General features: G+C 43.3%; 1 protein-coding gene across 1 annotated transcript in view; it reads left to right on the plus strand.

Moving 5' to 3' along the window:
* The window catches only part of PRXL2A (peroxiredoxin like 2A), a 28689-nt gene extending 4169 nt beyond the window's left edge, over positions 1 to 24520 (plus strand). Inside the window, exons 2-6 of the mRNA XM_073574808.1 lie at positions 9320 to 9499; positions 10337 to 10428; positions 12753 to 12893; positions 21732 to 21896; positions 24303 to 24520. Of these exons, the coding sequence (XP_073430909.1) occupies positions 9322 to 9499; positions 10337 to 10428; positions 12753 to 12893; positions 21732 to 21896; positions 24303 to 24407 (681 nt within the window). The 5' untranslated portion in view covers positions 9320 to 9321 and the 3' untranslated portion in view covers positions 24408 to 24520. The remainder of the gene's footprint in view (positions 1 to 9319; positions 9500 to 10336; positions 10429 to 12752; positions 12894 to 21731; positions 21897 to 24302) is intronic.
* The last annotated feature ends 740 nt before the right edge of the window (positions 24521 to 25260 follow it).

Raw genomic sequence — 25260 nt, forward strand, 5'->3', positions numbered from 1 at the left:
CTGAAGCATTGTGGAAGGAAAAATGAACATTAATATTTTCACAAATGTTAACTTGAGAAATTGGCTTCCAACATTTGTTGGGTAATTTCCCCTGAGTACGTCTCAGGGCTCAGAGGGGAAGGAGCGCCATTTTGTCTTTTTGTACGCAAAATTTGCTGGAATCTAGAGAGACCCTGATGTGCCTAAACAGTGCAACCCCCCCACGAGTGACATCATTTTGGAAATTAGACCCCCTCGGGGAACTTGTTGATGTGTGATGAGCACCCCACAACACCACCACCACCCAGGCGCTTCATAAATATATAACATTGAGCAGTCAAAATAAAAAAAATCTTGTTTTCGCCCCAATTTTATTTTCACAAGGGTAACAGGAATAAACATCCAACTAGCGGTGGACGCCGCGTTGGTGCAGGACCTCATTACATGATCATATTAAGTGTGACCCTATTTAGGGCTTTCCTGAGCTACACGTACCTGTCAGCCCTACATGCTTGCTGTAACAACTTTCTGCATACTTGCCCCTATATACCTTTTTCTTAGCAGTTGGACTGACGAAGGTCCACATGGGACTGAAACATCTTGTCATTTTTTTTTTTTTTTTGGACGGACTGCAATAAAATTACCTTTGGATTCTCATATTAAGTTGAGTGCCAAGTCTTATCTTTATATATACTGGCCTGGGAACTTACTTGTGCACCACTTCCCACGGTTGTGCTACGTTTTACACCATAACAGGAAAAAACAGTCTCAAACTTGTGCAATTTCTCCTGAGTATGCTGATACCCCATCTGTGGGGGAAAACTACTGTTTGGCTGCACGGAAGGTCTTGGAAAGAAAGGAGTGACAGTTTGGAGCACAGACTTTGATGGAATGGTCTGTTCGCAGTGGAAATTCCCCACAAATAACCTCTTTTTGGAAACAACACCTGTCAAGGATTGTATTTAGAGGCATAGCTATATTAATAATGCTTTTGTTTTTACTGGTGTATGAATTTATAATGTGGTCTTATGTGTAAGATGTGCAGAGTAGTGCTCTTTGAAGCAGTCCTTAGGCTATGTGCCCACGGTGCGTGTTAAAACGCACACCAAAAATCGGACTCCTTCCCAGAAATCGCGCGTTTTTTTCCGCACGATTTCACCGCGATTATGATCGCGATTTTGCCGCGATTTTCGTGTGCGATATTCAAGCACTTTCCAAGCGACTTGAAGCATCGCTTGGAAAGTGATAGGTTTGTCACACTCGTCAAACATAGTGTTTGACAAGTGTGACCAGGTTTTTACTATTGAGGCCGCCTATGCGGCCTCAATAGTAAAAGATAGAATGTTAAAATGCTAAAAAAAATAAAAAAAATCGGGGTATATTTACCTTCCGGCGTCCCGCTCTGCCATCCCGGGCCTCAGCGTTCCCAGTAATGCCTTGCGAGACCTGTGATGACGTAGTCTTGCGTTACTATAGCGATCTCGCGAGACCACGTCATCACTGGACCGTGCCGCAAAGCATTACTGGGAACGCTTAGGCCGGGAATGCAGCGCGTGACGCCGGAAGGTAACTATACCCTGATTTTTTTAATTTTTTTTACAGGGGTATGGTACCCAGAGCCTGGAGGACAGTCTCCTCTCCTCCACACCGTGGGTACCAACCGCACATGAGACGCTTCACTTCCCGCATGGTGGGCATAGCCACATGCGGGAAGTAAGCGATTCTCATGCATTCCTATTGGTGCGGAATCGCGGCAATTCTTTGCGATTCCGCACAAAAGAATGAGCATGCTGCGTTTTTTTTTTTTGTGTTTTTTTTTCCGCGATGCGATTCCGCCATGGAAATAAGCGCAGCATTAGCACAGCATGTGCGGAATGCCATAGGAATGCATGGGGGCCTTTCTGTACACGATTTTTAACCGTTTTCGTGCCGAAAATCGCGGCAAAAACGCTTAAAAATCGCTATGTGGGCACACAGCCTTAATGCAAAGGTCAGGTTTCCCAGGGCAGGTTTCACCATGGTAAATTGTGTCCTTTCAGATTCCCGTCTTTGAGCATACTCTGCACCTTTTGTGTTCTTTCCTTTTTGGCTGTTTGGGGAACCTCTCCTGGAAAATGTTGACCTGGGACAATATGAGCACTAACAATTTAATAGAACAAGGTATTCACTCCTTGCAGGAATGTTAATGGTTAAAGGATGATAGGGATAACAAATGTAAACAAGTCCAATGAAGGAACTTATGGTGTCCTCTGCAGCAGATGATCCCTGCAGGGGGGTTATAGAACCGGCAGGTTATGCCTCAGATGGGGTCCTATTAAATGATGATCCGTCTTCTGGCAGCAGTGGTCTGTCTCCAGTATCTTCTGCTGAGCCCCTAGTCCATAAGCGTGTGCGGCTGACGCAAACAAGACTTCAGCTCTTTCCAAGTTCAACGTGGATCTGTCAATGTTCACTGGCAAGGAAGGCTGCAGGTATACGTCTGGTATCTGGCCTTCTCTACTCTGCACGTGCGCAGTATTCAGTCATGGAGTGCCCGACACCTCGCTCTCTCGCAGTCACTCTGGTGGCGGGGGCAGGCATAGACAGTCAGAGCGCTGGTTCTCGGGGGGACTGAGCACGCCGCTCAGCCTGCCGTGCGCTGCTTGTTCACGCCAAACTGCCTTTGGCTGCGCTTTTTTTTTTTTTTTTTTTTTTTGTTTGTTTTTTTTTTTGTTTGTTTAAGCTGCCTTGCCTACCTGGGTCATTAGGTCAGTCTGGCTCCTCATTCCTTACCCCAGGCAATAAGGGAGGCAGCCTTAATATAGTTAGGTCCATCTACCTCCTGGAGGGTGGTGTTCACTTGGTTGGCTGTTGTGAAGGGGTTTCTCTTCACCATGGAGATTTGGAGATTATTCTGCGATCATCCACCACTATTGTCTTCCGTTGGGCGCCAAGGTCTTTTTGCATTGATGAGTTCACCAGTGCTTTCTTTCTCAGGATGTACCAAACTGTAGATTTTGCCACTCCTAATGTTGTAGCAATTTCTCGCATGGGTTTTTTCTGTTTTTGAAGCTTAAGGGCTCATACTCACTTGCAAGAGACTCGCACGATTCTCATGCGAGTCTCTCGCATGAAAACCTAACACTGCCGCTGGCACTGGGACTGGAGCGTGCAGCTACATGTTTCTATGCAGCCACACACTCGTCCCAGTGCTGGCAGCAGGGCCAGGTTTTCATGCGAGAGACTTGCATGAGAATCGTGTGAGTCTCTCGCAAGTGAGTATGAGCCCAAAGGCTGGCTTGTTTCACCTGCATGGAGAGCTCCTTTGACCGCATGTTTCCTTCACAGCAAAACCTTCCAAATGCAAGCACCACACCTCAAATTAACTCCAGGCCTTTTATCTGCTTAATTGAGTGACGTAACGAAGGGATTGCCCACACCTGTCCATGAAATAGCCTTGGAGTCAATTGTCCAATTACATTTGGTCCCTTTTAAAAACAGGGTGGCACATGTTAAGGAGCTGAAACTCCTAAACCCTTCATCCAATTTTAATGTGAATACCCTCAAATGAAAGCTGAAAGTCTGAACTTCAATTCACGATGGACTGAGATTGAGGTTCGAGAGTCCTCCCCCTCAGTGCCTAAGAGTGACGTCCTTGCAGGCGCACCTCCAAAAATCCTTGCTGTCAGACATAAACACAACTTCTGCAAGCAAGAACGATCTCCTCAGTTCCACAACAGAAGATAGGCAGAAGCCACTACTCTCTCGTCTTCGTAATTATAAACCCTCAGGCAAGGTTATAATAAACTTAAAACCCTTGAACCAAGTGGTAAAGTACAGAAGATGGAGTCGGTCAAGTCAGGCCACCAGCCGTTCTAGGCTGAGCGTGACTGCAGTCGTCAGCTTTCGGCCGCTAAGCAGCTTGAGGCTGGGCTGGGACCAGAATGGGAGACGAGCCCGCAATCACGGGTCATGTGTTTGACAATCCCCCTCATAGGACAAAATTGTGTGTTGGCCACAATAGACTGAGGGACGCTTTCTAACGTTCAGATTCATCCAGACTACAAGAAATTCCTCAGGTTGCGGTTTCGCAGGGTCCCCAGGTCAACCACTACCAGTTCAATGTCCTGCCGTTCGGGGTGTCATCAGCCCCTTGAGTGTTTACCGAAATAATGGCAGAGGCAATGATCTTCATTTGCCAGCAGGGGATTTGCATTGTCCCATACCTAGACAACCTTCTAATAATGGCTCCATCCATATCTTGCCTGAACCAGGGCGTAGAAAAGTCCCTGGAGATTTTACAGTTCTTGGGTTGGATCCCCAACCTGGAGAAATCAGACCTTCTTCCGTCAAGGAAGAAGTTCTTAGGGATACTCCTGGACTCGGGAAAGCGAGCATCTTTCTTACCCAGGGAACGACAACCTGACTTTGTTCAGAGGACCTCCAGGTTCAGAGAGCACCAACCCTGAGAGACTCAATGTCCATCCTAGGTTCGATTACATCGTGCATCCAAGCTGTTTCCTGGGCTCAAGCCTGTACTCCGGTGTTCGAAGTATCGGAATACTCCGTCCAAGAGAACCTCTCTTCCTGATCATGTGAAGGAGTCTCTCCTATGGTAGCTGGACTACCAGAACCTCCAGCGGGGCGTCAGCTGGGATCAGGTCTCCCGGAAAATCATCACCACAGACACCAGTCAGAGAGTCTGGGATGCTATAGTGGAGACATCACACTTCCAGGGGGTATGGCCCCCAGACCTCAAAGCCAGCTCCTCAAATGTGAGAGAACTGAAAGCTGTAGAGGAAGCATTGAAAGCAGCGTAAACCCTTGTCCAAATCATCATGTACGTGGACAATGCGACTACAGTATCCAACATCAAGGAGGCATGAAATTCTTCAACCAAAAAATTGGTGGCTGCAAGAATTTTGGGCAGAGAAAATGTCTGTTCATATCAGCAGGCGAACTTCCTCAGCAGGAAGGACGTTCATTCTGGGGAATGGAGCCTAGACCAAACGGTATTTGTCTCTGGTGTCAAGGTGGGGAAATCCCGATGTACACCTTTTTTGCCAGCTGTCAAAACGCGAAGGTGGAAATTTTCCACCCCCCTCAGTCCCACCGACTGAGCGTGGGGAGAGTAGATGCCTTCTCCCATCCGTGGTGGTTCGATCTGGCTTACGCCTTCCCTCCGATTCCCATGATAGCGAGAACATACGGACAGAACAATTCGCTACAATCCTAGTGGCTCCCATGTGGCCAGGGAGAAGCTGGAACTGAGCCCTAGGGAGCATGGGAACATGGCTCAGGAAGGCCCAATACTTCTGCCCCAGAGGGCCAATCTCCTTCACCAGGGCCCTCTACTGCACCCAGACCCGCACAGAATGAACCTTGCGGCTTGGCTACTGAAGCCGAAATTCTTAAGGCTAAAGGCCTTTCCGAGAAAGTGATCCAAACTCTACTGGGCCACTGGCCATTCTAGGCTGAGCGTGACAAATGCCATTTATGGGAAGGCTTGTAAGACATTCTCATCTTGGTGTTCCCCAGACCCCTTCCATCCTAATATCGCACAGATCTTAGAGTTTCTTCAAGACTGCTTAGTTCTAGGGCTCACTCCTAGTACACTAAAGGTTCAGGTGTCAGCTCTTAGTTCATTTTATGATCAAGATCTGGCAAGCCATCGATAGGTCAAGCAATTCATTACCTCAGCAACTAGAGTTCGTCCCAGAATCCGTGGTCCAGTTCCCCCCCTGGGACTTGAACCTAGTTCTCAAAGGCTTGACCAGGGAACTGTTTGAGCCACTGTCTTCCACGACTCTGAAAAACTTAACACTAAAAACTGTTTTTGGTAGCAATCACCACCACAAGGCGCAAAGGAGAATTACTGGCCCTTTCAATACAGGAGCCATACTTGACCATCATGGAGGATAGCATCATCCTAAGGTTAGATCCCTCCTTTATGCCTAAGGTAGTCTCGAACTTTCATAGGTTCCAAGACATTGTATTGCCTTCCTTCTGTCCAAACCCATCCGACACGAAAGAAGTCTTTCACACCCTTGACGTCCGTAGAGTAGTTCTCTTCTACCTCCAGCAGACAGAATTGAAGGATTGACTAGAATTTATTCATTCAAATTTCCTGTTGGAATAAAAGCAAAAAGGCGGCAAAAAATACAATGGCGAATTGGATCAGGCAAGCGATCAGCCTCACCTACTCGTCACAGAACGTTCCTCCTCCTACATCTCTGAAAGCCCACTCTACCCGTTCAGTATCAACATCGTGGGCAGAAAGAGGGAACGCATCTTCGGAGCAGATATGCAGAGCCGCCACCTGGTTGTCTGTCCATACATTCACCAGACGTTATAGACTAACTTTCAACAGGGATTTAACGTTTGGCAGATGTGTCTGCAGGCTGTTGTTCCTCCCTAAGAAATTAGTTGTTGGTATTCCTCCGATATGGCTGTCGTGGAAGGTGACTAGAGAAAATCGAATTAGTCTTACCGGTAATTCGGTTTCTAGGAACCTTCCATGACAGCACTAATTTCCCTCCCTATCTGATACTCTTATTGGATGATTCCTGCACTTTGGTAACTATACATGCTAGTGTGTCCAGAAAAAACACTGGTGGTAGCAGGAAGGGGAGGTTATTTAATCTCTTGTGCATTTCCTGTCCCCCATTAGGGCGGGGAGACATCCTCCGATATGGCTGTCGTGGAAGGTTCCTAGAAACCGAATTACCGGTAAGACTATTTATTTTATTCAAAAAACTGGGGATGTGTGTAAGTGGTGCCTTTATACTTGTATTGTGTCGGGCTTGTGTAAACGGTACTATTTATTACAAAGTAGATGCGGGGGGGGGGGGGCTTTAGAAACCCAAAAAGGAGTAAAAATAAAATCAGTAGATATGAAGAACAAGAAATTAAAAAAAACAAAACAAAAAAAAAAAAAACAGGGAGCCGAACACCGTGTCAGCTCTTGATGGCTGTAAGTCGCATGCACGGTGTGGTGGTGTGCACTGAGAGGGGAGAAAGGTAGGTGGGGACAAAAGTCCTGGAAAACAGCAAGCACGGACGTCTTGGCAGTGATTTGCGTCGCTGATCAGCATTTGGCGGCCGCAAGACGCACGGAAGAATCGTGCTAAAAATCACGCAATCAAGTAATGCTTAGCTCTTGGTGGCAAGAGGGGGATGGGGTGGATTAAATGGATCAGGGATGTCTTTCTTTTTCAGTGGCAGCACCAGCAGATGTGATGGCACAGGCCCAGCACAGTGTGACAGAACGACACAGGAACTGCCCTGTACACGTCCGCAGCTAGAATGAGAGTACATGGGACGGTCACTGTGGGGTCATATCACGTTTGTGCACGCTGGTGCAATTGACGTCTTCGTCCAGTCGTACCTGGCCCTGGTGACTCTGGTTGCTAGGCTCCAGCCAATGATCGGTGCTCTTGCAGCATCAATCATTGCCGGAAACACTGAAAACACCAATCGTAGTTGTGTGGACAAGATTCAGCAAGCACATAACGCGATCGCAGTGCTGCAATCTAGCCATGACGTTCCCATACCTCCAAGGTCGGTAAGTGTTTAACCTGGATGTACTGGGTACATCCAAGGTTGGGAAGGGGGTTAAAGGATAAGGTTATCACACATCTTAACTGTGGGCCAATGCATATAAAGATAATCTAGTTTATCATTCTCTTTTGAGAGCCTTACTGGTTGTGGTTAATGCACAAACTGATCACCAGTATGATCGGAGAGTTTGAGGCATAGTACTGGGAATGATCCTCCTGATAGTAGAGCTTTTACGTTTCTTTTTAAAAAAAAAAAAAAAAAACTGGAAGTGCATGCAAAGTGATCGTTGGGTTTTATACGAGTAATTCAGGCTGAAACAATAGACTTGTTGGCATAGACCCTGTGCTGGCTGCCAATAATGACCTAAGTACCTACACCTGAGCCGAGTCTTATCAGGACTTTTGATATTTTGAGGAAGTTGGTGTCTTATCGGACCCATGAAGCACTGATCAGTGTGCTGTAATATAATGGTGTGAGCATTCATGTCTGAAATCAAATGGACTGTGGAGAGAGACACTTATCGGAAGAGCTAACGTGGACATCCCATCAGCATGGACTCCAAAACCTGGAGTCTAGTTTAAATGGAGAGAAAAGGGTGTCTTGTGGGTGGTTTGGGTGTTTTGTTTTTTTTTTGTTTGTTTTTTTCTTCCGGACAGGGCAAAAGTACTGTAATTTTGGACGTTATGTAATGGTTTCACAAAGTTGCATAACTGTTTTTGGAGATTCTTTTTACATAAATTTGTAAGTGTTTATAGATGAAAATATGTTACGAAACCCACCTGTCATGCCGCTATTGGTTCAATATAAGTTGGGAGGTAAAATGCTTAATCCATGTCTCTTTGCTAGCTCCTTATGTGTCTTTCCTGACCTGGATTCCACTATCTAGCTGGCCATATGTCATGCATTACAGTGAGAAGCTCGGCACGGATTACGTCAAAGTTCCCTCAACTTTCTAGTTTTGTGTGGGTTTTTTTTTTTTTTTTTTTTATAGTGGCATCTCTTCACTTGGCCGCTACAGTATTTTATTTCCCATCAGATGGGATAAAGACCTGTGCTCTTTGTCCTCCCTGCGCTCCTCTGTAAGTAGCTCACTGCTGAGAGATTTAATGGCCGGCAGGCATAGGAGCAGTATTATCTGTAATCTGCATACAGAGGAATGCTGGAATAATCGCCGCTTTCTCCAACCACAGGACACCAATATAAAGCCCATGAAATAAACCTATTCTAACCACCATGGACTGTGCAACATGGAGCCATTTTACATGAACCAAAATTCTAGTATTGTCACACAATTCATCGAATTGCACAAATGGTGCTCGTTTACTGCCTAAAATCTACATTGACACCTAAAATAAATGTCTTCAGCTGCTATACGGATGCCTTATACAACATAGACGTGCTGCAACTAAATTTTTTTTTTTTAACTTTTTTCTTAGACTTTCTAGAATGGGCAAAGTACTTGCATTTGCTGTTCACAATAGTGTTAAGGGGGCTTTCTGGGAATATAAGCCAATCTGCTCGCTTTAGAGGGATTTTAATCGCCCATCCGTTGCAGACATCACCACTGCAACCAATCACTCAGTGCCTATACGGATGTAGACTGCACCAGCTGCTGAGCCACGCACAGTCTGTGGCTTTGTACAGGGCAATCCATCGATCAGGCTGCTGCGCTACAAAGCTCCAGATTAGCTGGCTTACCAGTGAAGATATGGCTGTAATATTACAGGGAAACCTGATTATTTGCTCTATAACCATTATGCATTGTAGGTTTATATAATGTTTGTACAAATCTTTGTTTCAGAGATGTGGGGTGTGCCAGAATCTGAGATCTACGCTATGGCAATGTGGTCAATCAGCGTTGGAGCTCTTGGAGCGGCAGTGATTGGGATAATTTTTGCCAACACAGACTACTTCCTTCCTACCACAGACAAGGCTACCTTGGAATATTTAGAAGACACAGATCTGAAGCCTATATCAGATGGTAAACGAAACTTATGGTACCATAAGTGGAATCTGAAAACTGGATTATTGCTCAGTCAGTTCTCATAGAAAACCTTTTGCATTGAATTATTTGGTCTTCAGGCAGCATATTATAGAGCAGGGGGAGCTAGGAGACTGCTGTGGGAAAAGATTCAGAACAAGGCTAGGGTCACACGAGCGCATAAAAAATCAGACCCATTCTCATGCAGTAGATATTGACAGCAGTGAACATGGTTGGGCTCCTGCAGTTGGACATCTACCATGTGTGGTGAGAACTCTTCTCCTGTGCCCTCTCTGCACATGGGATCCCCTGCAATCATGGTCATGTGTTTTTGTACATGCCTACATGCCCCATTATCTGTAATCCTAGAACATCTTTTTCCATGTTGTGCCATTTCGCAGAACTTTCCCATTCCCTTTGGACCCTGTATAGGGTCACACTTCATTGATGGTGCTTGCAGTGACCACAATGGTGGTGCTGTTTCCATAGCTTGAAGATTCTACCTGGACAATACAGCAAGGAGAGAAACATAACTGGAAGGACTTCTACTAACCCCACCCCAAAGTTCCCCTTGTTTGGGGCATGTCTGTTATTATGAGGCTACTGAGCAGTTTGTGAGAGTGATGAAGTTAGATGGGTTGTCGAAGTTACATGTGATGGCTGCGGTTGTAGGAATCCTTGTCTCATTGTCTTTATTTCATCTAATATATGGCCGATACGAAGTCTGTAATTTAGAAGGCCATTGTATAATTCATATATACGGTCTATCCAGGAGAGCGCAGAGCTGACTGAACAATAGACTGATATATGGTAATTATTGCAATTTTTCTCCTACAGATTCAAGGACCCTCAAAGCAAAAGAACTGTGGGAGAGGAATGGAGCAGTGATCATGGCTGTGCGCAGGCCTGGCTGTTTTTTATGCAGAGAGGTAATTAGTATACCGGTCTAATTTACTGAATATTCTACTTGAGGGGTTCAAAATTTTGTCAGATATTCTTGTAATGTTCTATACGTGCACTCATGTAGGAGCCGTCTTCTGTGTGGTTCACATTCAGCATTATACACCATTCAAAATCTGAGCTCGAAAACTGTCCATTAATCCTGACATGCCCAACAACCAATAGGACCGTCTCCTGTTCCTAAAAGTGTGCTCTTTATTGCTAGTGTGGACCCTTGGTTTTATTCATATGCACAGGATATGGGCACTGAAGTTGCACCACTCTGTGGGACACTTATTGCATGTATTTTGATGCGATTGTTTAACCCTTGGAGAGCACTCCCTATACAATACTTATTTCCGACCTTTGTATTTATTGCTACATTCATAGACCCAGTGGATTTTGCTCGAGTTGTGCACTTTGGGGCTAATGGATCGTATTCGAGATCAGATTATTATGAATGGTATAGTGTCTACTTTAGACGATCTACGGATATCTGTTTGATCTACTGCTGCAGATCACCATAGTGAACGTACCTGGTGCACCACAACCTTCAATATTGATTCACCTTTGTCTTACAAGATTCCATGCCTGCGGCTTCTTATCTGCGATCACTGTGATTTCTCTCAGAATCCGCCCCTCTTTGGTGTGTGTGTGGCCGTGTCTGGTGTAGCTCAGCCTTATGTACACTAACAAGGCGGCGCTGCAATATCAGACACAGCCCATGGACAGGAGTGGTGTGACTTCTGAGAAAACACATGCAGAAAGCTTTTTTTTTTTTTTTTCTAGTTATGTTTAGCTCTTAGACCGGTTTCACACGTCTTTTCTAGTTATTTCAGGTACGTATGACCATATGTAGGGAGAGACCAGTCTAGTGAGATGACATTACCGGGGACCAACCTCTTGGACTCCAAATCTGAGACGTATGGGCCCCGCCCGGCTTATAACGGACACCCTTTCAGAGAAAACCTGGAGTAATACACACAACTGTAATGGCTCAGTTGGTTCTTTTTTATTTTTGCTGCCTGGTATCCTGGTCTCTTTTGAGCACCAAGACCTGGCATAACTACCACCTCTGCATCCATTCTACCTATCAAGTGAATACCTGCCTGCTTGTCACCAACCTGAAATATAAGCACTCTCCATATAGAGTAAGATCTTTCCCTGCTTTAAAGAGAAATGGTTTACCAGGAGACCACAAAATGTGTAAGCAGTTCTGACTTTTGGTCACTTGCAATGTTAGCTTGATATACATTGTACATACAAAAGCTAATGCAAACCATGGTCATCAGGTACTGCACCCGCATTCTGTACATGGTAACAAGTGACATTTTCTGTAGCCTGCTTATGGTCCCACTATTGTGACACCAAGAGGTTGTGAGACTGGGGGGCTTTAAAGCATACTTTAAGTGTAGTGATGGGCGAACGTGCTCTGAGAGCATCTTATCCGAACACGCTCGGGTGGTGGTCGAGCATCTGGGAGTTCTCATATATATGGTGTCCGAGCCCCTGCAGCTGTTAGACAGCCTCAACACATGCAATTCCCTAACAAACAGGCAGTCCCCACGTGTTGAAGCTGTCTAGCAGCCACAGGGACTCGAACATAATATCCGAGCATCTGGGAGTGCTTGAATATTAACACCAGACCGTGCTCGGATAAGATGTTATCTGAGCACATTCACCCATCACCACTTAGGTGCTTTATTCATTATTGCTGTGAAACATGTATGACTGTCCTTTCCTGGGGAAATGCATTGCTTAAGGCTAGGTTCTCACTTATACTGTGCTTTCTGCCTAAACTGCAAAAAAAATTGAAGATATGTCGGGCAAAAATCAACTAAAAATGGGCAAAATGTAGTTAGAAAAAAGTCACGTTTACAGCATACTGTGGGTTTTTTTTTTTTTTCTTTTGTCCTTTACTTTTACAGACTGATGTTATGAAACCTAATCATGTGCAGACGTACCCGCATGTAGCTTTTTTTTTTTTTTTTTTTTTTTTTTTCCCACTAGCATTCTATAATTAGCCATGTGGAAGAAGTCACTGAAGATCATAAGCATTATTTCTTTCAATTCCTGAGGTTGTTTAAACAATAAGGCATGTCAGAGATTTCTTTACAATGAGAAATGAGGCAATGGAATGGTGTTAATTCTTTAAAATCCTGGTGTGAACTCTTGAACCTAATCTGCCACCTGCACTGCTTAACCAATGCCTGTATGAGAAGGCAGAGCTTCTGCTAGGGAAGCATACGGTTCCGTGTGTGGCGCCCAAGTGTCTTGTTTTAGAAAACTGATCACCTTTCTCTCTCTATTGCAGGAGGCCTCAGAGATATCCCAACTCAAGCCTGAGCTTGACAAGTTAGGAATCCCTCTTTATGGTGTGGTGAAGGAGAAGATTGGAACAGAGATCGACGATTTCCAGCCTTACTTTAAAGGCGATCTTTTTCTTGATATAAAGGTACTGAGGGCTTCGTGTATTTTACTTTTACATAAGGGGTTAACAAATTTATAAAAGAATGGGCAGTTTCTTTCCCACCCCCAACCTCCTCTTCCCCATTCAGGTAAAGTGGATATAACTGGGAGCGCAGGTGCTCTTCTCTTCCATCCTCTCAGTGGATGGCCATGGAACAAGGAGGTGGATAAAATTCTGCAGGTGAACAACTGGCTACGTCAATGGTGCCATCAGCAAGGATTTGGATTTCTGGATCACGGAGTGAATTACCTACAGTATATGATGGGGTGCACCTTACGAAGACTGGAAAACATGTATTTGTAAGTCGCCTTGCTACTCTCATCAGGAGAGCTTTAAACTAGAACAATGTGGGAAGGGAAACAAAAGGCCAGAAAAAGCCATACACCTGGCAAATGCTATTAAACTCTCCTATTAGAAGTGGAAAGGAAGAACAAAGACAAAAATCTAATAAAAATATTGGAAGAGAAACCAATCACAAACTAAAATGTTTCCCTACAAATGCACAAAGCATGGGCAACAAAGAAGGAGAATTGGAACTACTAACGCAGGAAAAGAAATGTGTCGTTGGAATCACTGAAACTTGGTGGGACGATACACATGATTGGAATACAAGACTAGAAGGAGACAACTTATTTGCAAGAAACAGACTTGATAAACGAGGAGGTATTGCATTGTATGTTAGAAAAGCGTATATCTGCACAGAGATTGAAGCTTCAGAGACTGGGAGTTCGGTGGATACTTGGTGAGAGAACAACAGAAATGACACACTTGTAGGCATTTACTACAGGCCGCCTGTGCAAGCTGACGATATGGATGAACGCTTTATGCATCAAATGGCCAAGTTCTCCAAAAAATATCAGTTGTCATGGGAGATTTCAATTATCCAGACATTTTGTTGGGTATCTCTCTCAGGCAAAACTAACAGGTCAAGCAAAAGCGAGTTAATCCTAATTATGCACAGTATAATGTATCATAATGTGAAAGACATGGGCCTGATTGCCAAAATGTATGTTTGGGTGGTGGCACCACAGCTTCCAGGTAACTATGCCCTACCCCTTATTTCATTCTCTGTATGTGTTGGTTCCCCCTGGTATTTTGAGTTACTACTCACTAGTGATGTGTTTTTTTTCATTAACACATTATCCACCTCACATTATGCTACATTATACTGTGCATCATTATGTTCACCTCACTTTGTGACATCATGTGTAGCTGTGGTGCTTCCTATTTCTCACAGTTTCTGTCTCTACCATGCAAATTCATTTTTGAAAGCTATTTTGCAATCTAGCAGTTTTTTATTGTATATCCAATAAATATTAGGTTTTTTTTTTTTTTTTTTTTGTATTTGATTTTCTGTGCATGTTTTTCTCCTAATTTGCTCTTAATTACTTTTTGCATTAAACCTGCATTTAGTTTCCATACTTTGAGACAGGGTCACTTGAATATTCACAATTTCTCTGTCCCTATTTAGCCCATATTTGTTTCCTTATAAACAGAGGAAACTGTTGAGACAAAAGCGGCTGGGACCCTAGGAGGTGCTATTTTAGATAACTAGAGGAGGAAGACCTGTGAAGACTTAAACTTCAAGGTTAAATTTCAGAAAGGCAGATTTTAAGGGACTCAGAGATTCGGAGGGATCCAATGGCTGGACATCCTTAAGGACAAAAATGTCCAGGAAGGATGGGAAATCTTGAAAAATGAGATTCTCAAAGCACAATTGTTAACAATTCCAAAAAGAGGGAAGAAGAGGAAGCATTTAAGGAAACCAGGATGGATGAACAGAACACAGAACTTTAAACATTTCTTTCTTCCTTTTTAGCATGTGTTTATCAAATGGAAAGAGGGAGGCATATCTAAAGACTATAATGCTGCATATCTAAAGAAGAATAGAACGCTGTCTGCAGGGCACAAATCAGATTATCTAAAGCTGGCAATGAATTAAGGCTTGCAAGAGACGTTAAAAGCAATAAAGGATTTTGGGAATATGTCAAAAGTAAAAAAAAGTCAAAGATGCTATAGGATTTTTTTTTCAGGATGAAAATGATGAAATGGTAAGAAAGGATGTTAAGAAGGCTGAACTTTTAAATTCCTATTTTGCATCGGTTTTCTCTCAAAGGAAATGTAACATCAACTGATCTTCACTGTCCTATTAAAGGAATAGAAGAATCCAGGATATCTATAAACAGAAAGATAGTGAGGAAACACTTAGCTAACATAAATGAATTCAAGTCTCCAGGTCCAGATGAATTACACCCCAGAGTACTAAAGGAGATAACGGAAGAAATTTTTGAACCACTCTCCATAATCTTAGAAAATTCTAGGAGAACAGGAGGAAGTCCCAGAAGACTGGAGAAGAGCAAATGTTGTTCCCATCTTCAAAAATGGGAAGAAGGTGGACCCAGGGTACTATAGGTCAGTGAGTCTGACTTCTATACCAGGAAAGGTCTTTGAACAAATTATTAAACATGTATGTAAGTATCTGGATAAGAATGAAGTGATTAGTCAGTCAGCATGTGTTGTAACTAATAAGTCATGTCAGATTAAATTTCCTTCTATGACAGAATCACTGACTGAATCAGGGAAATGCTGTAGATATAGTATATCTTAACTTCAGCACAGCATTTGACAAAGTATCTTGCCATCCTTATTGAAAAAATGACTAAGTATGTCATGGACAAGGCAAATGTTAGGTGGATTCATATCTGGCTTTGTGATCGTACCCAAAGAGTGGTTTTAAAAGGCTGCACATCCAGTTGGAAGAATGTCTCAAGTAGGTTACCTGGGCCCTGTATTGTTCAACACCTTTATCAATGATTTAGATGAAGGAATTGAGGGTAAATTGATTAAATTTGCTGATGAGACAAAGCTAGGAGGGATAGCTAATACTAGAGAAGAGAGGATTCAAAAAGATATAAATAAACTGGAGCCGTGGGCAGTAACTAGCAGAATGGTTCTTAACAGGGAAAAATGCAGAATACTATGGGCAATAAAAATGAAATAAAAGCATGTACAGAATGGGAGGAATAGGGCTAAGCAACAGCACATGTGAAAAAGACTTGGGTATACTAATAGATCACAGACTGAGTGGACAGTGTGGTGCAGCAGCAAAAAAGGCAAATGCAATTCTGGGATGCATTAACAGAAGCATACAGTCTAGATCATGTGAAGTCATTATTGCCTTCTACTCCTTTTTGGCAGGGCTGTGGAGTCGGAGTCAGTTTTGGTTGGAGTCTGAGTCGGTAGAAATGTACCGACTCCAGCTTTAAAAAAAAATGTATTAATATTTCATAATTGAACTTTCATATGAATTTTATAAACGTTACTCAAATATATATGTTCTATCAAACTATGAACAACAGTGATAAGCAGTTCTGCTGGAGATAGAGACATTTCTTACTTCTTGTGTGTCACTGTTCTCCACTGCCCTTATCTAATCTTATACTTGGTTAACCTCATGCTGCCCCAACCCCCCTACTTACAATGTATGAAACTGAAAGTGAAAATGTGTTGCAAATTCTTAGTAGTAAAGCTCCTCCTCTAGACTAGATCATACTAGGTGTGCGTCTTCCAAGCATCTCACAGCTGCCTGCTACTCAGAATAGGAAGACTGTAAGAAGTATTATCCTTTCAACAAACTTTGCATCAGTTAACTGTGAGTACATGAGGAATAATAGTATTACTGACCACTATATCAGTTGTACGACCTGGCAATAATTTTGTACAATTGTTTTTAGGAAAAACAATTGTCATTTGGATTGTGAATGCAGAATTAAAAACCTGACAATGTCAAAGAAGCATCACATTAAATCAGCTGTATTTGAACATTTCACCATCACTCAAGATAGAAAACATGTCTGTCAGTGTATGACAAATGATCCAGACGAAAACAAATGCTGTGAAGCCAAGATGAGTGCATATTCAGGCAAAGATAAAAATGCTCCTACCAGAGCTTCTAATCTAAAGAGACATTTACAGCGCTTTCATCCAGAAGTACTGAAAGCAGTGGATGAGACTGCATCCAAACCAATGAACCAGTTCCCAGGTCTTCCAGCCAAACAAAGGAGCAGAGAACTTTGCAGCCATCAGTTGCAAGATATTTTGTCAGTGACAAAGTTACTGTGACAATGACAGTAGATACATTTAAAAAACAGATCATAGAGCTTGTTCTAAAGGATAGTGTGCCTATTTCATTATTTTCACGACCAGCTTTTGTGTCTGAATGGGGAAATGGCCCGCAAGCTTGGTGTTTCTCTGGAGAGAGAGAGTATTAGAAAATTAGTAATCGAAGAAGCTTTTAAACAAAAGGAAGAACTTAAAAAAACTCTCAAGGGACGCTTTCTGTTTCTTAAAATGGATGCCTGCACACGTCAGAGTGAACTATTTTGCCATCAATGTCCGATTTGTTTGACAAAAATGAAATGGTTACCAAGACATTGGCAGTAAAAGACACCAAAGCTCATCACACCAGTGAGTTTCTCCAGGTCTTGGTGGAAAAGGTTCTGCAAGACTATGAACTTAAAAAAGAGCAAGTTCTTTCTGTCGTAACTGACAATGCTTCAAATATGATAAGTACTATTAAGCTAATGAATGAGAGTAATGATTGTGACCAGCAGCTAGAAGAACATTCTGGGTCCACAGACACAGAAATGTTTGAAATAGAGGAACACAGTATTGTAACTGAGGAGCAAACTGAAGTTGCTTCAGATGAACAGCAACATGATAGTTTAGATCTTGTTGAAACTGTGTCAATATGTTCTTTCATTCATCACATGCGCTGTGTTGTGCATACGCTACAGCTGGCTATAAGAGACAGTCTGCAAGAAGGACATGCTGCTGCACTGATTGGCAAGGTGAGAAAATTGGCTACTGTTTCCAGAACCCGTAAAGTTGAATCAATTTTGAAGAGACGTGCTGGAAAAGGGGCAATTATTGATCAAGCCACACAATGGGGCAGTACTTAATGATTCAGCGCTTGGTTGAACTGAAAACCTTTCTTGTAGACATGGCTAACCCTCAACTGACGCTAAATGAATGTCAGTGGAATCAGGTGACTGAGCTGGAAAAATTGCTAGAGCACCCATTTACAGTGACTAAAAAATTACAAGCAGAGGACTTAACTCCAGGTATTTTCTTAAAGGAGTGGAAGAACCTGATGTTTCGCCTGTCCCAAAGAGGAGGGTTAATTGCAAGTGGCATTGCTACATCAATGAAACGGAGAGAGGAGCTACTATTACAAAATAACATTCTTTTGGCAGCTGTTTATGTAGACCCAATGCATTGGATTCTTCTAGATGATCAACAGCTAAGTAAAGGAAAAGAAGCTCTGTTTGAAATAGCAGTAAGGATGAAAGGGTTGCAGAACAGTCAGGAGGAACAAGAAGAATTTGGTCGTCCTGCCACATCTTCACCCTCCTCATCAACTGATGAATTTAATTTCGAAAAATATTTGGATCACCAGGACCGTGCAAAGCGTTCCCGCATAGAGGAAGAGTCATCCCCATCAAGCAACACAGCCAGTACATTTCAGCAGAATTTTTCATGTGCACTAAAAGAAATTGAGAAATTTGACCGTTCATCAAAAATAACAGTGCAACAAGCGATTCCTCTGTATCCTGACATTGTCAGAGATGTTGCCCGAGTGGTTACTGCTTTGCCACCAACACAAGTTAGTGTAGAGAGGTTGTTCTCTGCTCTCAAAATAATTAGATCAGATTTGAGGGCATCCATGAAGGAGGATCTGACAGAGGCAATACTTTTTCTGACGACAAATTTATAGATTTCCTCTTAACTGCATATTTACTTACAGTTTAGAAAAGTTTATAAAAGTTATTTGCTATATTTTAATTGTATTCTAATGTAGTTTTTGCTCTAAGTGGTCTGATTACTTATATGATGGTGAGAAACTGAATAAGCACGATGTTTAATATTTTACAACAGTAAATTTGTTATGAATTGGCCATTTATGAAGGAGTCGAGCCTGATAAAATCCAGGAGTCGCAACTGTGGCTTACCGACTCCACAGCCCTGCTTTTTGGTCAGACCTCATCTGGAATACGGTGTCCAATTTTGGGCACCACATTTTAAAAAAGACATCAACAAACTGGAGCAAGTTCAGAGAAGAGCGACCAGAATGGTGACTGGTCTGCAAACCATGTCCTATGAGGAATGGTTACAGGATTTGGGAATGTTTAGTTTTCAAAAAAGACTGAGGAGACTTGGCTGTCACATTGTAGAAGGATCATCTTTAGGCCGGGGTCACACTTGCGAGTGCAGTGTGAGAAACTCGCGCGAGTCTCTTGCATCAATACCTGCCACTGGCACTCAAGACCGGAGTGTGCTGCTGCATGTCTTTCTATGCAGCTGAACGCTCCGGTCCAAATCTTCAGCGGCAGTGCTGGGTTTTGTTGCAAGAGACTGGCGTGAGTTTCTTGCATTTGTCTCGTAAGTGTGATCCCGGCCTTGTTCTCATTTGCACAAGTGAAGACTTTAAGCAATGGGATTGTCATGATACCAGTGCTGGTGGACCGGCAGTTCTGTGGTTAATTGTTTGATCTCAGGGCAGACTCTTACCTGCACACCTGGGACTTATTATGGTGGCCTCTCATTGGTTCTGGGAAAGCTTCTTATTTCCCCAGGAAGCTCCCATCCCCCATCAGTTATAATTTCGCCCTTGGAATTGTGTGGTGACCCCTGAGTGTGTTTGTGCTGTGTTCTGGTTGCTTGATACTGTGTACGACTCAGTCTGTTCTCTGGATATTGCTTGTTTTATTCTGCTTGGTACCTTCTATGTCTGTTTGGTTTTGACCCCCGACCATCCGTTCTGTCTCATCCCTGGTACTTTACTGCTATTTCTGTGTATGACCTCCATTTTGTCTGACTGAGTATTTCTGCAAAAAATTAGGGATATCTGTCCTTTTCGTCTGCATACCATCCTGTGAGTAATGGTCAGACGGAATGCACTAATCAGTCTCTGGAACAGATCCTCAGATGTCTGACTTCTGCTAGACAGAATGACTGGTGTGATATACTGCCGTTGACTGAATTTGCCTGCAATAGTCGGGTGAGTCAGTCCACTGGTATGTCCCCTTTCTTGATCAACTATGGGTTCAGTCCTCATTTTGGTGAGTTTTCTTGTCTGGATTCGGGGTGTCCCAGGGCTGAGGATTCTGTTCGGCAGTTAAGATACATGGGCAGAAGTCCAGCGGTGTATATCTAGGTCTCAAGGCAGGTATAAGTTTTTCACGGACAGGAAACGAACACCTGGTCCCATGTTTCAGGTTGGAGAGAAAGTTTGGCTCTCCACGTGAAACATTAAGTTAAAGATTCCGTCAGCCAAGTTGGGCCCCAAATTCATTGGCCCATACAAGATTGTGGAAAAAAATCAATTCAGTGGCGTATAGGCTGTGCCTTCCACCCTCTTTCAAGATCCCTAACGTCTTCCATAGATCTCTACTGAAGCCTTTTGAAGCAGTCCGGGGAGAATCTGAGTCTGCTGCTCCTCCGGTTTCGGTTGAGGGACACGTGGAATATGAGATTGGTCACATCGTAGTTTCCAGGTTGGTACGGCGGTCAGTGCAGTACCTAGTTCATTGGAATGGGTTATGGGCCAGAGGACAGGTCCTGGGTGCCGGCCCGGTTGATGCATGCGGATCGCCTGGTTCAGGCTTTCCATGCTAGGTACCCGGGCAAGCCTGGGGGTCCAGAGGCCCCCCATTGAGAGGGGAGGTACTGTCATGATACCAGTGCTGGTGGACCAGCACTTCTGGGGTTAATGGTTTGAACTCAGTGCAGACTCTTACCTGCACATCTGGGACTTATTATGGTGGCCTCTCATTGGTTCTGGGAAAGCATCTTATTGACCCAGGAAGCTCCCATCCCCCGTCAGTTATACTTTCGCCCTTGGCATTGTGTGGTGACCCCTGAGTGTGTTTGTGCTGTGTTCTGGTTGCTTGATACTGTGTACAACTCGGTCTGTTCTCTTGATATTGCTTGTTGGATTCTGCTTGGTACCTTCTATGTCTGTTTGGTATTGGCCCCGACTATCCGTTCTCTCATCCCTGGTACTTTACTGCTATCTCTTGTGTATGACCTCTGTTTTGCCTGACTGAGTATTTCTGTATAGTGTCCTGCCATCTCTGAAAGCAGGACGCTAAGCCCTGCCCCCTTGCAGTCACATGACCGTAGGTCCTTCACTGCTTGCTAAACTTCAGCGTCCACAGGTCCTGTGTATCTATACTTTCCGGCTGTACATGACCCCGGTCCCCCCTACAGTTCGGCTGAGTCCTTGCTCAGCGGAGGCTGCACGCCGGTGCTGGGGCAGGATCCTGACAGGGATGAAACTGAATGGGACGAGACACAGATTCGATATTAGAAATGACTTTCTGACAGGGTGATCAATGAGTGGAACAGGCTGCCATCAGAGATGGTGAGTTCTCCTTCAATGGAAGTCTTCAAACAGAGGTTGTACAGATATCTGTCTGGGATGATTTAGTGAATCCTGCTTTGATCAGGGGGTTGGACCTGATGACCCTGTAGGTCCCTTCCAACTACCATTCTATGATTCTAAATCAACACGCCACTGTTAAAATGCCAGATTTGTCATTCGGTGGGGGGGCTAATTTTAACCAAGAATGATTTCAGGACTCTGCTTCAACTGATAATACTATATAGTGAATGGGCTACCAAATATACACTGGTACTTAGTACTAATACTAATTACTAGTCATTTATGGCACAACTTGGTAGATGGAATCAAAGCACTTTCTGTAAAGGTACAGTTCCTCTATCAACTGCTATTTGTATCCACTTCTGTTCATTCTTCAGAAACGCTTTTATGGCCCTCAGAAGAGGAAAATGATGTTGCTGGGATTTATACGGTTGGGAGTTTGGCAGAATTTCCGTAGAGCCTGGAAAGCTGGCTTCGAGGGTAACCTGGAAGGGGAAGGCCTTATTCTTGGTGGCGTGTTTGTGGTCGGCTCTGGGAAGCAGGTAACATAAATTTCTTTCTACAATGGTTCATTTACTAGTGTTAATGATATTTGCTAGCATAGTTTTTTTTTTTTTTTTTTTTTTTTTTTTTTTTTTTTTTTTAATGCTCTTTTTCTGATGACTTGGCCGATGTGTTTCCCCTTCACATTGACATCACGGTCATGGCAAATGTGCAGTCCTACTAATCGGAAGCCCCGCCAAACCTTTCTCTCTGCTTATCAATCACTCCTAAGTAGTAATTCATGGAGGGGGTCTTTCCACCTTTGACTATTTATAGCATAACAAAATATATACCATAGGTGGGCCACTTACTATAAAACACTGAGGCAATGGTGGCCAATGCCAGCTGCTATGGAGAAAATGAACTTGGCATGAGGCTTGGTTGTTTCCACAACTCTCAAAGATCTAATGGGAAGGAACCACTCCCCCATTGAGCAGCAAGGTCTTATCTGACACTGACTCCTTACCTACAAGTGCATAATACAGGCTAGAGAATCCTTATTTTCCCAATAAGGTATATCCCATTATTTTTTTTTTTTTTTTTTAACCTGTCTGTTATCTGAAAACATGGTCAAGAAGTTGCCAAAAAACCTTAAGGACATCTACTTGGTATTCAGTTTCCCCATAAATATTCCATAACCTGTGATGTAAATTAATAAATTACTTATAGTTTCACTACCTACAAAACCTGAATTTTTAAATGATTAACTCCTATAAAAACAAGAATATTGCCTCGGTGCAACAGTTTAAAATGTCTGATCTAGTCACACACGTTGCAGTGGATTTGTACACTTTCAATTTGTTTCATATAGAGATGAAATAACATAAGTGCTACTTATTAAATTGAGTGTGATTATTCCTATCTTGGTCTCCAAAACTTGTGTAAGCCTGGATGTAAATGATGGCATCTGAAGCCGTTTTCTGGCAAACACTCATTTGCCTAGTGGCCACATACCTTCCCCGCACATGCAGGCTCTGCTGAGCATTCATGTGCTGTAACTAGAAAGTGGAAATTAAGGTTCGAGCTCCATGGTGACTTTCCTGAGGGTACTGTGACAATCTGCTGTGTTTGTGACCCCCCCCCCCCCCCCGACGAGTCACCCAATGTGATTCCATTCACTTGTACTGCACTGCGATGTAGGAAAGCGGCCAATATCGCCGTCTAGCCTCAGCCCAAATTGCTACCTGACATCTGTAAATATAAGGATAGGGCATATTAAAATCTAAATGCCCAATCTTCATTTATTGCAGTGGGAGACTCAAAGATCCCTTAAATATTAGTCAATCGGTTGACTGTCCCTGCTGAATTCTGTGAGTTCAGCTGATGCATGAGTATGGCCAGTTTCTGTGAGCGCAAATGTGCCGCCAGGGTCTGAGAATAAGAGGATGGGGCATATTAAAATCTAACTGCCTGATACTTGTCTACTGCCACATGCACCATCAGAGGAGAGATGGGAGGCCCCAAATGTTAAATGGATGGCCAGTCCACCTCTCAGATATTGCAGTGTTCCAATAATACTGTATATACAAATAATTTACACTGGTTTTATAGTGTTTTATGCAAATTTTCAGCTGTTTTACAGTACCAGCAAAGTCTATGAAAACCATGTGCATGCAGTGGTGTGTTTTTGTCTTTGTTTTTTTTTTCTTCCCAGGATTTTGTGCTTTGCAAGAGTTGTTGATGTGGGGTGTGTGGGTTTTTTTTTTTTTTTTTTTTTTCAAATGCACCAGAAACACAGGTGACAGGTTTTGCTCATGTTCGTGCTCAAAACTGCTTTCTATAGGACAGGGCAACCCCCCCCCCCCCCCCCCCCCAAATTCCTCAAGCACTAAACTTGTCTTGTGCATGTTGATGAAATCTAGCATGCAAAAACTGCTGGCAAAAAAACACAAGGAAAACTTTTTTTTTTTTTTTTTGCAGCTTCTTTCCTACTAAGGCCAAGTGCACACGTTGCGGCTCTGCAGCGTTTCAGGCCCTGCAGGTCCGCAGCAGATTTAGGTGCGTTGTACAGTACCTTGTTTTCAATGGTAAACTGGAAAACGCTGTGCACATGCTGCGGATTTTTTTCACGTGGATTTGCTGCGGGTCACAATCTGCAGCATGTCAATTCTTTGTGCGGAATCCGCAGCGGTTTCACACCTCCATTGTAGAGGTGTGAAACCGCAGGCTAATCCGCAGGTAAACCTCAGGACTTTTGACCTGTGTATTTACCTGTGGATTTTTGTAAATCCGTGTGGGAAAAATCAGCAGCACCTAAAACTGTGTGCACATAGCCTAAGAGATCAGGTTTTGCTGCAGGAAAAAAAAGCGCTTAGTGTGAGCTTACCCTTAATGTACGAGACAGCTTTATAGTGCAGATGCGACATCTTTGCTTTTATAACTCTTTGCATTTTCACAATTTCCAGGGAATTCTCCTTGAACATCGAGAGAAGGAATTTGGAGATAAAGCAAATCTGACAGCTGTCCTCGAAGCTGCTAAGAAGATAAACAGAAACACGGAAGTTCATTAACACGTTTGATAGGTTTCCTCATCTAGCGGCAGATTCCGATTAAAATGAGATTCTATGAATGATGCTAATTTTCAGCTGTTGAATGCAAATTATTTATTAAAGTGATAATGGAAGCGATGTTGTGTTTTATTCACGAATGTACACGAGATATTTCAGGTAAATTATCGACACTTGTGTTGGCATCAGCGTTGCTCATAGCTAATTTGCTGCTTTCATTTTCAAAGGTTGAAGTTGATATCTGGCTGTTATGGGTCACAGTAACTCCTTTCTATTGCTCCAATTTTAATATTTGTTTCCAGTTTGTGTTTTCCATATGCCATTTTCCAATAACTTATACAAGAAATATTGTTTCCAAAATAAATTTAGCTTCAATAAAAAATGTCCTCTTTTTCAACAATGGTAGATCCCACACCAAGATAGATGGTTTCCTGTACTTGATAGGGAACTCTTTTGTCCTGAATGTATCGGTGATACCCAAAGAAGATAAGGTTTACCAAGGCCCAGCAGGTTCAACCAGCGGCCCTGTCCTTGATGTGTCTGGTGCAGAAGTCATTTTTGAAGCGTTGCAGTGGGTCCAGGGTGGCATGATTGTCGTCATACAGGCACGAGTAGTGGTTCCAGTCTCTGTAATCGTCCGTCTACCGCGCTTCCCAGGTCTGTGCAGGGTGCGCATGCAGGGGATGGTTAACCCAGGGGTGATCAACACTTCGCTGGTGCCTTTTCCAGACCCACCCGGAAGAGATGTGCTGGCTGGCTGGTTCTGCATTTAAAATGCAGTTAGACCTTCAGAAGAGTGGGTCCTTTGCTCCGGCAGTCCCTCTAGCTTGGACTGGAGCACCAGCACAAACATGAG

The sequence above is a fragment of the Dendrobates tinctorius genome, unplaced genomic scaffold, assembly GCF_039654945.1.
Source record: "Dendrobates tinctorius isolate UK_male_01 unplaced genomic scaffold, ASM3965494v1 ptg000040l, whole genome shotgun sequence".
Taxonomy (NCBI): domain Eukaryota; kingdom Metazoa; phylum Chordata; class Amphibia; order Anura; family Dendrobatidae; genus Dendrobates; species Dendrobates tinctorius.